The sequence below is a fragment of the Oncorhynchus mykiss genome, chromosome 12, assembly GCF_057628025.1.
Source record: "Oncorhynchus mykiss isolate SJ-2025 chromosome 12, ASM5762802v1, whole genome shotgun sequence".
Classification (NCBI taxonomy): Eukaryota; Metazoa; Chordata; class Actinopteri; order Salmoniformes; family Salmonidae; genus Oncorhynchus; species Oncorhynchus mykiss.
This window is the reverse complement of record NC_143033.1, coordinates 51,457,461-51,472,573: the sequence shown is the minus strand read 5'-3', so window position 1 is coordinate 51,472,573 and position 15,113 is coordinate 51,457,461. Positions and strand designations below refer to the sequence as shown.

General features: G+C 42.8%; 1 protein-coding gene across 1 annotated transcript in view; it reads right to left on the bottom strand.

Moving 5' to 3' along the window:
- The window catches only part of LOC110537733 (follistatin-related protein 4), a 225,017-nt gene that overhangs the window by 13,257 nt on the left and 196,647 nt on the right, over window positions 1-15,113 (bottom strand). The window contains exons 7-12 of the mRNA XM_021624080.3: window positions 14,351-14,517; window positions 10,774-10,894; window positions 9,466-9,627; window positions 4,065-4,199; window positions 2,662-2,688; window positions 1,596-1,714 (exon numbers count right to left, since the gene is read on the bottom strand). Of these exons, the coding sequence (XP_021479755.1) occupies window positions 1,596-1,714; window positions 2,662-2,688; window positions 4,065-4,199; window positions 9,466-9,627; window positions 10,774-10,894; window positions 14,351-14,517 (731 nt within the window). The remainder of the gene's footprint in view (window positions 1-1,595; window positions 1,715-2,661; window positions 2,689-4,064; window positions 4,200-9,465; window positions 9,628-10,773; window positions 10,895-14,350; window positions 14,518-15,113) is intronic.

Here is a 15,113-nt window from a genome sequence, read left to right as displayed (position 1 = left end):
GCTGTTTACAGCAGCAATGGACTAACACATGCCTTATTACGTTTGTATTGATCTGTAATACAATTACCGCAATCTGTACAACTTAAATCCCTCAGAAAAACAAGCAACTCTCTCTCTAACTACCATTACTTTGGAAGAGCAATGTTCTCTAGTACAGTATATTACAGACGTGCAGGGTTACTGTGAGCTATTGACTTGGGGTCTTTGACTAATGGACATTCGTAATCCCATAACATTTAGTGAACGGAGGGCACAGATACTGGCAATGGGCTGTAGTGGAGTGTGTGTGTGTGTGTGTGTGTGGGGGGGTACATCTGTACAGTGCATTCGGGAAGTATTCAGACACCTTCCCCTTTTCCACATTTTGTTACGTTACATCCTTTAAACGTGTTAAATTCCTTTCCCCCTCAATCTACACACAATACCCCATAATGTCAATGCGAAAACACGTTTTCCAGAAAGTTTTGTCTATGTATTAAAGTAAAAAACAGAAAAACCTTATTTACATAAGCATTCAGACCCTTTGCTATGAGACTCGAAATTGAGCTCAGGTGCATCCTGTTTCCATTGATCATCCTTGAGATGTTTCTACAACTTGATTGGAGTCCACCTGTGGTAAATTAAATTACTTGGACATGATTTGGAAAGGCACACCTGTCTATATAAGTCCCTGAAGGTCCCCAAGAACACAGTGGCCTCCAACATTCTTAAATGGAAGAAGTGTGGAACCACCAACACTCTTCCGAGAGCTGGCCGCTCTTTGCTTGAATGCTAAACATCAATTCTGGAGGAAACCTGGCACCATCCCTATGGTGAAGCATGGTGGTGGCAGCATTATGCTGTGGGGATGTTTTTCAGCGGCAGGGACTGGGAGACTAGTCAGGATGGAGGGAAAGATGAACGTAGCAAAGTACAGAGAGATCATTGATAAAAAGCACCTCCAGAGTGCTCAGGACCTCAGACTGGGATGAAGGTTCACCTTCCAGCAGTACAACGACCCTAAGCACACAGCCAAGACAATGCAGGAGTGGCTTCGGGACAAATCTTTGAATGTCCTTGAGTGCCCAGCCAGAGCCTGGACTTGAACCCGATTGAACATCTGACCTGAAAATAGCTGTGCATCAACGCTCCCCATCCAACCTGAGAGGATCTGCGGAGAAGAATGGGTGAAACTCCCCAAATACAGGTGTGCCAAGTTTGTAGCGTCATACCCAAGAAGACTCCAGGCTGTGTTCGCTGCCAAAGGTGCTTCAACAAAGTACTGAGTAAAGGGTCTGACTACCTATGTAAATGTGATATTTCATTATTCTATTTTTTTTTTAAACCTGTTTTTGCTTTGTCATTATGGGGTGTTGTGTGTAGATTGCGGAGGATTTCTATTTATTGAATACATTTTAGAATAAGGCTGTAACGTAACAAAATGTGGAAAAAGTCAAGAGGTCTGAATACTTTCTGAATGAACCGTATATCTGTAAGAGTGAGGCTTATTCCCTCTGGATTAGTATATATTTAATATCATCTCAAGTCATAAAAAGTCCACAAATACAAAGTCCAAAAAATCATTATCCTCTAAAACATGTACAGTATGTACTCACATAGCTGGCCATGATCCTCTCGGTGCACTTGATGTGTCTGCGTATCTCACACTTGCTGGGCTGCAGCACCGTGATGCCCTCATCAGAAAACACATAGAACATGTTCCCTACGCTCAACCCTGGGGAGATGGGACGTAAAAATTGGTTCAGCTAACATTCAAGAGCCTACCAGAGCCTACAGACCCTGTTAGCAACGCCTGAGCTGTTGAATGACTGGTGGTGTTGTCAGGCATTTTGACAGCACAGTCAGTCTCTGTAAACAGCATGTCTAGCGAGTGAATTGTGAGACTGTCTTCTCAAACTTGATAGCCGCTATGAGCGCAATAACATTTTGCGGGCCAGTTACCTGACCCTAAACAACAGCTGTTAACTAGACAACTGCTATTCATGCTTTGGAAAAGCACATTGAGTGGGGATGGATGGCAGGTTACATCATATTGAATGACGAGGTGAAATCAACACCGTGAGTGCTGCTGACAGTCATGTTGTGACGTGCAGGCCAGTGGTGCAGTCTGCATCAGGATTCAAACGGGTGGGCCTCTCTCATACTCTCTAATCAGCCAAAATAGTTATTCTCATACACACGTTTTGGTGTCACAACTAGATTATACTGTTCTGAGGAAGAGTTACGTGTGCTGAAGTGTTGAGGCAGGCCTGTAACAAAACTGTTTTAATTGTGTGTATATTTTCATGGTTAAGTCTTTGTGAAATAATGTTTTCAGCAAGAACACACACACACCAATCATCATTCAGGAAGATATCGTAAAATGATGGAAATTAGCGGTAAAGCTGCTAATTAGTAGCGTTACGTGGTGTTTTACAAATTATGTGTTACCCTTGTGGATTTGTATTCTACACAAGCATTTCGCTACACCCACAGTAACATCTGCTAAACATATGTATGTGACAAACACAATTTGATTTGACATATACTAGCATATAATGAACCTATTCACCCTACAAGACATGGGCATTCAGAAGACTGTTGGTCAATTATAGAAGTTCATTTAAAAGAACAGAAAATAAGACATGGTGACAAGTGTTATACAACAGTAGATTTTAGTACCTTCCTCCCGCCACAGTATGTTTGCAACTGCAGCATCAGCATGACAGAAGAGCGACAGAGAGAGAGAGAGAGAGAGAGAGAGAGAGAGAGAGACCATGTCATATCAAGTCATTTCAGAAAAAGTGGGACAGAAACACATTTAGCAAGAGTGTTTCTTTACAGAGGCAGAGATTCTGTATTATCACAACATAAATGTGTTCTAGATTTTTTAAATTGCATTTGAGGTCTATCTAAATCCCAAAGGCTGTACAAATGTTATATATAGATATACTGTACATACAGATATCATACAATAAATCAGATACAAAGCATTATCATTTATTTGTTATAACTTCTGTTTCTGACACTTTCTACCAGAGGTGTGGACTCGAGTCACATGACCTGGACTCGAGTCAGAATCAAGTCGGTCACAAATATGATGACTTGCAACTCGACTTTGACTTTAACACCAATGACTCGTGACTTAACTTGGACTTGAGCCTTTTGACTCAAACTGACTTGATACCCTCCCCAAGCCCAAATATATAAAAATGTGCAGCGCATCAACTCTTCATTTAACGGATTACAGTTTGAATCGGACAGCAGCCAATCAAATTGTGCCAGGTGATAAAAAGTTGCGCGTGGCTATGCAGAGGAACGTCGGTGGGTGAATTCAGACAGAGCCCTTGGAAAGATGATACCCAAAATTATTATTTTCGGATATAAAGACTACGATGTAGCCAACAACAAAAAACGGATTGCAACTTGCAAAACATGTGGGAAGAAAATTATAGATTGCGGCCATAGCGGCCCATAGTCGAATGATATGCGGGGGGGGGGGGACTTTCTCATGGCTACCCATGTATTTCCATGGAAACATAAAGTTTATTTGGAAAATAAAAAAATATATATACTTTTTAAATGCCTTCATGATTTGTGTAAATGTAATATACTAAGTATTATTATTGTTAAAAATATGAAATGGTATTACATTGAAGAGCACATTATGACTTGTTTAGGACTCGAAACTCAAAGTTTAGGACTTGAGATTTATTGGTCTGGACTTGAGTCTTGACTCGGACTTAAAAAAAAAATATAGATATATATTTCACCTTTATTTAGCCAGGTAGGCCAGTTAAGAACAAGTTCTCATTTACAACTGCGACCTGGCCAAGATAAAGCAAAGCAGTGCGGCAAAAACAACAGAGTTGCCTGTCTTGACTTGGGACTTGAGTGATAAGACTTGAGACTTACTTTTGACTTGTGAAACAATGACTTGGTCCCACCTCTGCTTTCTACAGCCTACTATTTTTGTTAATTGTATTGTAATTGCAATTGTTAATTACTGTCTACATTTTCATTGCCAAAATTGGCTTTTGAAAATCCCAGAGACATTTTTCCATGTTCTACTCTTAGCCACTTACGTGTCTTTCTGGCTGAGTCCTCCACAAACAGAGACGATATGTCCTCGTCCACCCCCACCTCGTTCTTAGCAATGCAGGTGTAGGCGCCTGTGTCCTCATAGCGTACACTGCCAATGTGGAGCTCGCTCCCATTCGCTGTGTAAGAGATGAGCAGAAAAGGCAAGTGTTAGCTCAGCCCCACGTTTCTACACTGATACACATTTTCCATGGCTGTTTCATCCTCCCACCTAAAAATGCACACTCTGTCCTTTTCGAAAATGAATAACCAAAGATAATAAAAGTAGCCACCTACCTGCGCACCTACTTCTCCCTAACAGAAGCCATTGACGCCAGAACCCTTTTGACGACATCACAACAACACTTTATCAAAATATACTTTGACTGAATCGTCTCTGTTCTGTTCACAGAGATCTAGAGTGTCAGGAGAAAAGGGATGTATCCCAGGACACAGTGAGTGCTATCATCAGAGCCATCCCTCTCTGACGGTATCACTAGTGTGTGTGTGTTAGATGTATCAGGTAACGGTGATGTATCCCAGGACACAGTGAGTGCTATCATCAGAGCCATCCCTCTCTGACGGTATCACTAGTGTGTGTGTGTGTGTGTTAGATGTATCAGGTAAAGGTGATGTATCCCAGGACACAGTGAGTGCTATCATCAGAGCCATCCCTCTCTGACGGTATCACTAGTGTGTGTGTGTGTGTGTGTTAGATGTATCAGGTAAAGGTGATGTATCCCAGGACACAGTAGGTGCTATCATCAGAGCCATCCCTCTCTGACGGTATCAATAGTGTGTGTGTGTGTGTTAGATGTATCAGGTAAACGTGATGTATCCCAGGGCACAGTGCTATCATGAGAGGCAGCAGAGGGATTCCTAGCTCTCTGACACTAGTACTCAGCCTTTTTTGGATCTACGGCATGCTCTCACACTCACATCCCTCCCTCCCTCCTCATCCTCACGCTGCTGCTGTTGCTGCATTGTTGCCTTGATCACAAGGCAATCTTCACAACGCCGCAGAAGGAGTGAAGGACGCCTGTGTCAGACAGCTGCTTTCGACACGCCGTGTCAAAGATCGTGTGCCAGTCTCTCTTCCACCTTCCTCCCCTCCCTCTCTGCCTCCCTCTTGCTGTCCTCTTTGATCACCCTCTCTTGAGCTCTCTCCATGTGTCTCCTAAATGTGGAGTGGCAGTGCAGAGGCAGTGGAGAACTTCTCAGTGCTACAAAAGACCTGACTGAGCCATGGCCTGAGACTAAAACCCTGGACTAATATAAACAAACAACTTCCACAGGACCCAATGCACAGATAATGCAATATACATGTATTTAACTAGGCAACTCAGTTAAAAACGCATTCTTATTTTCAATGGTGGCCTAGGAATAGTGGGTTGACTGTCTTGTTCAGAACGACATATTTTTACCTTGTCAGCTCGGGGGAATCAACCTTTCGGTTTCTAGTCCAACGCTCTAACCACTAGACTACATGGCGCCCCATTTAGAGCAACGTAGATAACAGAAGTTATACCACCTTATAAACAGTCATTTTTGTTACACTATACCTCACATTATTGAAATGCACAGTTAAATGGATTATGTTTTTACAGTAGTTAGTGTTCAAATTCACTTTTCTATCTACTCTTTAGGGAGGAGAAACGTAATGATGTAAAGTGTGGGCCTCCCGACATTAAACACCAGACAGTGTCGTAATTGCCTGTTATCCATAATTATGCTTTGATCAATTTTAATGCATAACCACTCAATTAATCATTTGCCTATAGTTAGACATTGATTTCTCACTTAAAATGTTGTTTTTGTGTTGAATTAATAACAAGGGAACAGAGATATTATACTGTGATTTCAGACTTGTAGAACTGTGTGGCGCCAGGGGGTAAATGGAAGGTTTTAGTGAGTTGAGATGTTGAGAATGTGTCAGATAGAAATCAAATATACAGAGATGATATGTGTATATATATATACAGTGCCTTGCGAAAGTATTCGGCCACCTTGAACTTTGCGACCTTTTGCCACATTTCAGGCTTCAAACATAAAGATATAAAACTATATTTTTTTGTGAAGAATCAACAACAAGTGGGACACAATCATGAATTGGAACGACATTTATTGGATATTTCAAACTTTTTTAACAAATCAAAAACTGAAAAATTGGGCGTGCAAAATTATTCAGCCCCCTTAAGTTAGTACTTTGTAGCGCCACCTTTTGCTGCGATTACAGCTGTAAGTCGCTTGGGGTATGTCTCTATCAGTTTTGCACATCGAGAGACTGACATTTTTTCCCATTCCTCCTTGCAAAACAGCTCGAGCTCAGTGAGGTTGGATGGAGAGCATTTGTGAACAGCAGTTTTCAGTTCTTTCCACAGATTCTCGATTGGATTCAGGTCTGGACTTTGACTTGGCCATTCTAACACCTGGATATGTTTATTTTTGAACCATTCCATTGTAGATTTTGCTTTATGTTTTGGATCATTGTCTTGTTGGAAGACAAATCTCCGTCCCAGTCTCAGGACTTTTGCAGACTCCATCAGGTTTTCTTCCAGAATGGTCCTGTATTTGGCTCCATCCATCTTCCCATCAATTTTAACCATCTTCCCTGTCCCTGCTGAAGAAAAGCAGGCCCAAACCATGATGCTGCCACCACCATGTTTGACAGTGGGGATGGTGTCTTCAGGGTGATGAGCTGTGTTGCTTTTACGCCAAACATAACGTTTTGCATTGTTGCCAAAAAGTTCAATTTTGGTTTCATCTGACCAGAGCACCTTCTTCCACATGTTTGGTGTGTCTCCCAGGTGGCTTGTGGCAAACTTTAAACAACACTTTTTATGGATATCTTTAAGAAATGGCTTTCTTCTTGCCACTCTTCCATAAAGGCCAGATTTGTGCAATATACGACTGATTGTTGTCCTATGGACAGAGTCTCCCACCTGTAGATCTCTGCAGTTCATCCAGAGTGATCATGGGCCTCTTGGCTGCATCTCTGATCAGTCTTCTCCTTGTATGAGCTGAAAGTTTAGAGGGACGGCCAGGTCTTGGTAGATTTGCAGAGGTCTGATACTCCTTCCATTTCAATATTATCGCTTGCACAGTGCTCCTTGGGATGTTTAAAGCTTGGGAATTCTTTCTGTATCCAAATCCGGCTTTAAACTTCTTCACAACAGTATCTCGGACCTGCCTGGTGTGTTTCTTGTTCTTCATGATGCTCTCTGCGCTTTTAACGGACCTCTGAGACTATTACAGTGCAGGTGCATTTATACGGAGACTTGATTACACACAGGTGGATTGTATTTATCATCATTAGTCATTTAGGTCAACATTGGATCATTCAGAGATCCTCACTGAACTTCTGGAGAGAGTTTGCTGCACTGAAAGTAAAGGGGCTGAATAATTTTGCACGCCCAATTTTTCAGTTTTTGATTTGTTAAAAAAGTTTGAAATATCCAATAAATGTCGTTCAACTTCATGATTGTGTCCCACTTGTTGTTGATTCTTCACAAAAAACAGTTTTATATCTTTATGTTTGAAGCCTGAAATGTGGCAAAAGGTCGCAAAGTTCAAGGGGGCCGAATACTTTCGCAAGGCACTGTATATATATGTATCAATATTCCAAATGACAGAAGATGATGTTGGTTCTACATAATGCATTTCTATCTGATTTCAGCAGTGTTATGCCTTCCTAAACAACCCCCATGCAGCTGTCCATTCAGCACCATCAGTAGCACTAAGCAGTCATGAACCTTGGAGAGCACCTATTCCTAACAGCTGAGCCTCTTGAACACTCCCATTGTAAATGGAGGGGATCCTGGCAGCATAGTTAGGCAGTTAACCGACAAAAGCTAGGTAAAAAAAAAAAAATACACACAATTGTATTTTGTGTCGTGTAATGGACACTGCAGCTATAGGAGAAATGTTTTGTAAAGATCGACAGCATTTTTATCAGTTCAGTAAGGGGTGGATTTTTCTTTTGTCTAACTTTTATTTTGTCTAACTTTCTTTATTGCGATAAACAGTGCTTGTCGAATAAATGATGATTGCCGAATCATTTTGAAGGGACGCGGGGCACGTGAACCTCCACTCCACATTTGTTTCTAAATGCATACTGCTCGTTAAATCTACTGTTCAACTATAAAAAAATTAAAAATAAACGTTTCTTTGCAACTCTTGCATTCTATCCATATTTGCCTTTTGCAGGCTACCTGATGCATAACACAGATAGGTGGGAGGGCATACAGTCTATCGACAATTTATTCATGCGGAATTTACCTAAACTAATGAAGGAAACACTTCAACGACTTCATTTTGATTTGACATTCTAGATTTTTGGGATGTCATTAGCTCCAGCTGTTTTTATCGACACAAACGCACCGCAGCAGTCAATTGCCGCATCTATTTTCTTTGCAAACCTTCTAAATGTCAAGAAAAGAAAATCACTGGACAACTTAATGGGAACGTAGCTAGTGAGCACTGTAGCCTCACCTTTACATTGGCAAGAAAGATTGCGAGCTCTAACATTAGCCTCCGAGTTGGAAATCAATTTACTGATGCAATGTTGAAAAAAGATCACGTGTAGAGTATCACTCTCTAAAACCACCGTGCTCTGCAGACTTTTGAGCACTCTGTTAAACCTTTACTAGGTATAAGACTACCACCAGATCTGATAACAATTAAATGGACACCCTAGAACCCAGCTCTAGAACCCAGGTCTAGAACCCAGGTCTAGAACCCAGGTCTAGACTGAGCTGTGAGAGTTGGCCGATCCGTGAAGCTGGGTTGCAGGACGTTAACGTATGTGTGAAGCTTTCAGAACCTCCCCTGTTTAAGCTGTAGCTGAAGCCTGAAAACAGGCTATTATCACAGGTAATGACCCACACACAGCCTATAAACTGCCATCTAACGAGGACGACTCCGTAAAAGACGATCACTTTTGTCCCCTCGGAAATTGAAACTTCCGTTTAACTCCCCCCCCCCCCCCCCCCCCCCACATGGCTGGCTGCTGTCGGATTTCATTTTCACACACTGTTGTTCCATCTATTTCTTTCATCTTCTAGGAATGGATATTTACTCTTCTGAAATCAGTGGCCTAAGCAATCAACCGACAAACTAACAATAGTCAAAATGGTCACCATAATCTTAAATTTGACAACACAGGAAGGTGTGACACAGATTGGCACCTAGTATAGCAACACCTCCATGGTTCCCTGCATAGTGGTGTGTCTGGTAAACAGCAGCTGCTATGACGGTAATAACAGGGTGCGTCTCAAGTGGCACCCTGACCCTTATACGTTACCTATGGGCCCTAGTCAAAAGTAGTTCTCTATATAGGCAATAGGGTGTCATTTGGGATGCACTCCGTCTTGCCAGTGTGGGCAGGAAGGCAGCCTGGTGCCTTACCGATGAGGGAGAGCTGCTTGGAGGGTCTAGGCTGCAGGTCCATGCCGTTCTTCAGCCACATGATCTTAGGGTCTGGGATGCCGTCGGCGTGGCAGTGCAGGCTGGCAGACACACCAGGCTCCTGTGCCTGCGTCTCTGGGTAGACCAGGATCACTGGGGGAACTAGATACACAGAAACACGCACACATGCACAGACACACACGTGAAAAGAGAGAGACACACGCACACAGCCACAAGAGAGAGGAGTTAGGGAGGTATACTTACAAAGAAACATTGATGGGAGTGGCAGGATGGTATAGAAACACACACACACCAGGCACATCGGGCACACCAGGCAGAAAGGATTTAGTTTTACACCAGTACCACACGCATAGCTACATGCACTGCATCACAACAGAGTCCAGCGAGAGACATGTTTATAAGAGGCATGTTTATAAGACCAAATAAGATCACAATTGAAATACAAGGTAATTGTCTTCCAAGATATCCTGCCTTTCCAGGAAGAAAACTTTTTCAGCTTTTCTCAGCTGAAGCCAGGTCTTAGATGCAGCTGTATCGTTTTTCAATTAGCCTAAATCCTGCCGTACAACACAACACAATCACGCCTATTGTCCCTGTTAATTGAAAATCATTTCAGGCTATTTTTCCTCTATTCATATCTGCGCATGCAATGAATCAAAGCTCCGAGAACGGCGATTATGATCTTTGATTTGATACGGCACAGACGCCTCTCCCAAGGTCCTCAATGAAGAGGCAGGCCCGGTAATCACACGTCATCTCAGCGAGAGAGAGCAAAAATATACTTATGCAAACGAGTTTGTCGAGCAGTGTGCTTTGATAAATGCCTGCAGCATCTGCGCTGCTTGCTGCTGGCTAGTACTGTAGCTACACACGGTTTAAATGCTCAGGGTGGAATCAACTGAGTATGGTGAATAGAACGCCATGGTTACAGGCCTCATTGGCTTTCGATGACAGAACGTTGGACATGTTGGGATCAATGCCATTTTTTTGGCGATGTGAACGCTGTTGCTGTCATTGGAGTCTGAGGCAGGGGTTACCACTCCTGACCCCGGAAGGCAACTCTGAAGGTCCCTCCTCCACAAAAGCATCTAACTTTATCAAAATGTTTGTTGTCGATTCAACAACAAAACAACAACAGAAAAACGGAAACGTAACGTTGAACGCAGCAATGATCGTAAACTGCAACTACTACACGTTTAGTCAGGTCAACATTCTGGTGACCACGTGCCGAAACTCAAATCTGACCCTGAAAGGACAGTGAAATGTCAAGTATGTGCCATTACTAACCATTCACCTGCAGTACATGGGTCTGGTAGAGCTCTTCATATCCATACGCATGACAGCTGTAGTTCCCCATATGAATGGTTGTCACCTTGGTGATGTAGAGGGAGCCGTCATCACCAAAGTCCTATTCGGAGAAGAGGAAGGTGGCAGTGGAGGATGGTGAGGAAGGGAATAAGGGAGGGGAGTGAAGTGAGGGGGGGGGGGGTTGGGGACGAATGGAGGGAGGAGGAGGGAGGGCACACAACAGGGGAGCATGGAGTGATGGGAAGCATATTAGACAATGAATCAACGTGGTCCCTGGGTGTTGGGATGGGCGTGGGGATTTGAGCCCCGTCGTCACGCTCACTCAGTCTGATAAATAGGAAGGGTTAAAAATACAAAGAACATTAGTGTGATTAATGGAGCCAGTTGTTGTTTTTCCGGATGCACAACTCACCTGGGGTTTTAGCAGGGGCTTAGGGAGGATTAAGAAACTAAATAGTGGTGTCCCGTATGTGGCGGACAGACTGTGTGCAAAGCTACCTACCTGGAAACAAATCTCTCTCTGGACACAGACTAAAGCCTTGGAGTTTCTTGCCACAAGCTACTGTCCCACTACGTGATTTTAGATGGAAAATATTGCTTCTCTCTTAGCTAACGAGGTGGGAGTGGATGAGGACATATCATCTCTAGCGATGCTTTTAGGTGAGGAAAGGCAGAGGAAATACTTAGGACAGACTTAGCAAAACAGTAGAAACTGCTTTAGAAATAAATTACTGTACAGTACAGTACCTGTAGATCACAGGAGGTTGGTGGCACCTTTATTGGGGAGGGCATACTCATGTAAAAAGCTGGAGTGGAGTGAGTGGAATGGTATCAAATACATCGAACCCCTGGTTTCCATGTGTTTGACGCCATTCCATTTGCTCCGTCATTCTTACGAGCCGTCCTCCCCTCAGCAGCCTCCCCCTGTGAGGTAGATATTAAACAGTAGACATTTTTTTCTATAGTATGTAGCCCTATATACTTAAACCAGTACAGGCTTATCTGAGATGCTTTTAATTACCTAGACATGTGTGTACAGTATGTGGGTGGACCTGAGACTATAAATGCAATACAATCCTCTGCGTCTCAAATGATGGACCTTGTAGAGGGAAATGTCTTATAATACATTTTTTTAAAGATTTAATACAGTGAGCGGAATTGCTTTACACTTACACATAATTAATTAGTCCTGCCTTATTTTATAAAGAAGCTAAATATTGTCTGATAAATGTTTCCTTTTGCTTTGTCTTTGAAATGCTAAACCAACCCCGATGCTTCCGTCTATCTCCCCTCCCCCTTTTTAATACACTAATATTTGTCTATTGTAGCCATAATAGCGTTTGTGGATTTTTCACAGCATTCCCAAACGGGTGAGTTTGACATGCTAATTAACATATGATATAGCATCATTGTTTGAATAGAGAAAGCGCACTACTTAATTTCATTGCCGAATTATCCCCTTGTGTTTCAGTAAAGGTTGGTCTGTCTGGAACTACTGGAGGTGATGAGTGAAACAAATTGTTTTCTTTCTCCGCAGTACATAGGCTGCTTTGACACAGGCAGTCCAATTCTGATCCTTTTCCACAAATTATTTGACCAATCAGATCAGCTCTTTTGCCAATAATGGGCCACAGGACCAGAACTGCGCAGCCTGTGTAAATGCAGCCGCATAGTGCCACCCTCTCCTTGAAGGCAATCAAAGCAGAGGGGAACAGATTTTATCTTTCCCAAAACACAACTCAATTACTTTGGAGAAAAGTAGCCATTCAATATGTAAAATGTCCCATTTACTAGTGGGGGGGTGGGGGGGTGGAGAGAGAGAGCGAGAGAGAGCGAGAGAGAGCGCGAGACAGAGACAGAGAGACAGAGAGACAGAGAGACAGAGAGACAGAGAGAGAGAATAATACTGCTGTAGCAGAGTGCAGACAAATGGGTCTGACTCCAGCATGGGCAAATTGCCACTCAGCCAGTGAAACGTTTCATATGTCAGAGTGCCTTTTGGGTTGGAATTTCAATCACAGCTAAATGTAATATTTGTTTATTGATTGCAAAATGAGATCATTTTCATAGTACAACACGAACAACTCAAGTTGGCCTGTAAATGAATCTACTTTACGCTGACCCGAAGCGACAAGTCACACGGCAACCCAACGTAGCAGGCGTAGAAAGACGCCTGAACGGAGTTGGGTTGAAAATACTGGATCCCTGAGAACCGGCAACATCCGCTCTCTGCCAACGCCGCTAGAGGGGCACACGCGGAGACCAAAGGCCTTCAATCAGTATGAATAATTTCCTTTGTTCTGAATTGAAATGCGGCGGTAGTGCCCAATAGGAGGTAACTCTTTCCCTTGCGGACTGTGTGCATTGTAAGAGCATAAAGCCACCTAAGAATTACATGGGAACACATGATGCGGAGTGGCACATTGCTTATTGTGCACACCTGCATGTTCTTGCGCATCAGACATTACTTTGTGAACATGAAGGCATGAAAAATAACCTCAAAGTGGTAACTGACAACTGTAATTATCGTCACACACTATTTACCACTGAATACTCCATGGCAACAGTAGCAGTAGCATGTAGCATGTTGCACAGAGGACCTTTTTTTCTCTCACTTCCTTGTCCTCCCCATGACCCCGCTTATACACATGGCAGTTGACCTGCATGCCATTGTCTATTGTATCTCCATGGCAGCATATAACAAGGCCAATTCGTTAACATGCAAGTAGAGAATACTAATCAGCTGGTGGATTAACAGAGTCCCACACTGTCAGCTGTGAGCTAAACAACTCGCCGGCGCCGCCACTCCATAGTTCATTAACCGCATGTAGCCAATTCCCATGCTATGCTATGTTGGGATTTGCTAATATTTATTTTGAACATGGTTTGTGCTCTTTCAGATCAGCACGACGCCTGGCAGAGTGCCAATGAGACCCAAATCATTACATCATTTCTAATTCGAATAAATGTTAGCTAAAAAGTGAGGAAAAACACAGACCTGTTTTTAATTGGAAATTTAAAAAACAAGCTGGGAAAATAAAATGAATTAATGGTGTTAATGGGAATTAGCATTTCTCATTTATTTTCCGTGAACCTTTATCTAAAGTTATTATTCCTTGATTTCTTTCAATGTGAAGAGCCCCTGCTGAGAGACATTTTGAGGATAATAAAATATTAACCAACGTTCCAATTATATATTTTTTTCCTAAAAACACACCACATCAAAGTTTACAATGTTGGACACTGGTTCAGTGTTTCACCTTGAAAGGCCCATAATGTTTAAAGACACTCTTACTCACATCGACAGTCTTGGAGTTTTCAGTTTTGGGCTGTAGGACTAACCTGTTTCAACCCTGTTCCCTTAGACTCTGGCTCATACTAGCATGACTTACTTCATGTCGAAACATGATTTTTACAGGGTCCTATAACTTCCCATAAATTCCCTGGTTTCCAGAAATCCTGGCTGGAGACGACTGGATTTCCTGCTTATTCCCTTCTTATTCTGGGAATCCTCCAACCAGGACAACTGAAACCCTCTGACTCAGCCGACACTCACATTGATGTCCTCCAGGTCCAGGAAGTTGAGTATGATTCCGTTCCTCTTCCAGATGATTGGCGGCCGCAGCGTTCCCTGGATGGCACAAGACAGCACGGTGCTGAGGCCCACTGTTACCGTGGAGACACTCACTCTCTGGTCCTCAGCCAGGCTCAGCTGAACAACCTCTGTAGTCGGGGTGCGGCGAGAGAGAGAGAGATAAAGAAAGAAAGAAAGAAAGAAAGAAAGAAAGACAATAAAAGAGATGAGCTGGTGGAACTGAACCAAAGACAGACTTTATTCATCACAGAACACACAGTAGGGGATACAAACACAGCTGTGTGAGAGGGAACGGTGTCTGATCTGAGGACGAGAGCAGGACATTGTGGAAATATAATTTCTCTCATTAAGGAAGATTTACATTCAGCTGACTAGCAAGTCCAATTTGTTTCACCTTTAAGGAAAATCAAGAAGCACTGTTCCAGAGTGTCCCCGGGGCCCATATACAGGAAGGAAGAGAGAGGGATGAGAGAGGGATGGAAGAATGAGGGATGACAGGTAAGAATGTAATAAATACACTGAGTGTTCAAAACATTAGGAACACCTTCTCTTTCCATGACATAGACTGACTGACCAGGTGATTCCAGGTGAAAACTATGATCCCTTATTGATGTCACTTGTTAAATCCACTTCAATCAGTGTAGATGAAGGGGAGGAGACAGGTTAAAGAATAATTTTTAAGCCTTGAGACAATTGAGACATGGATTATGTATGTGTGCCATTC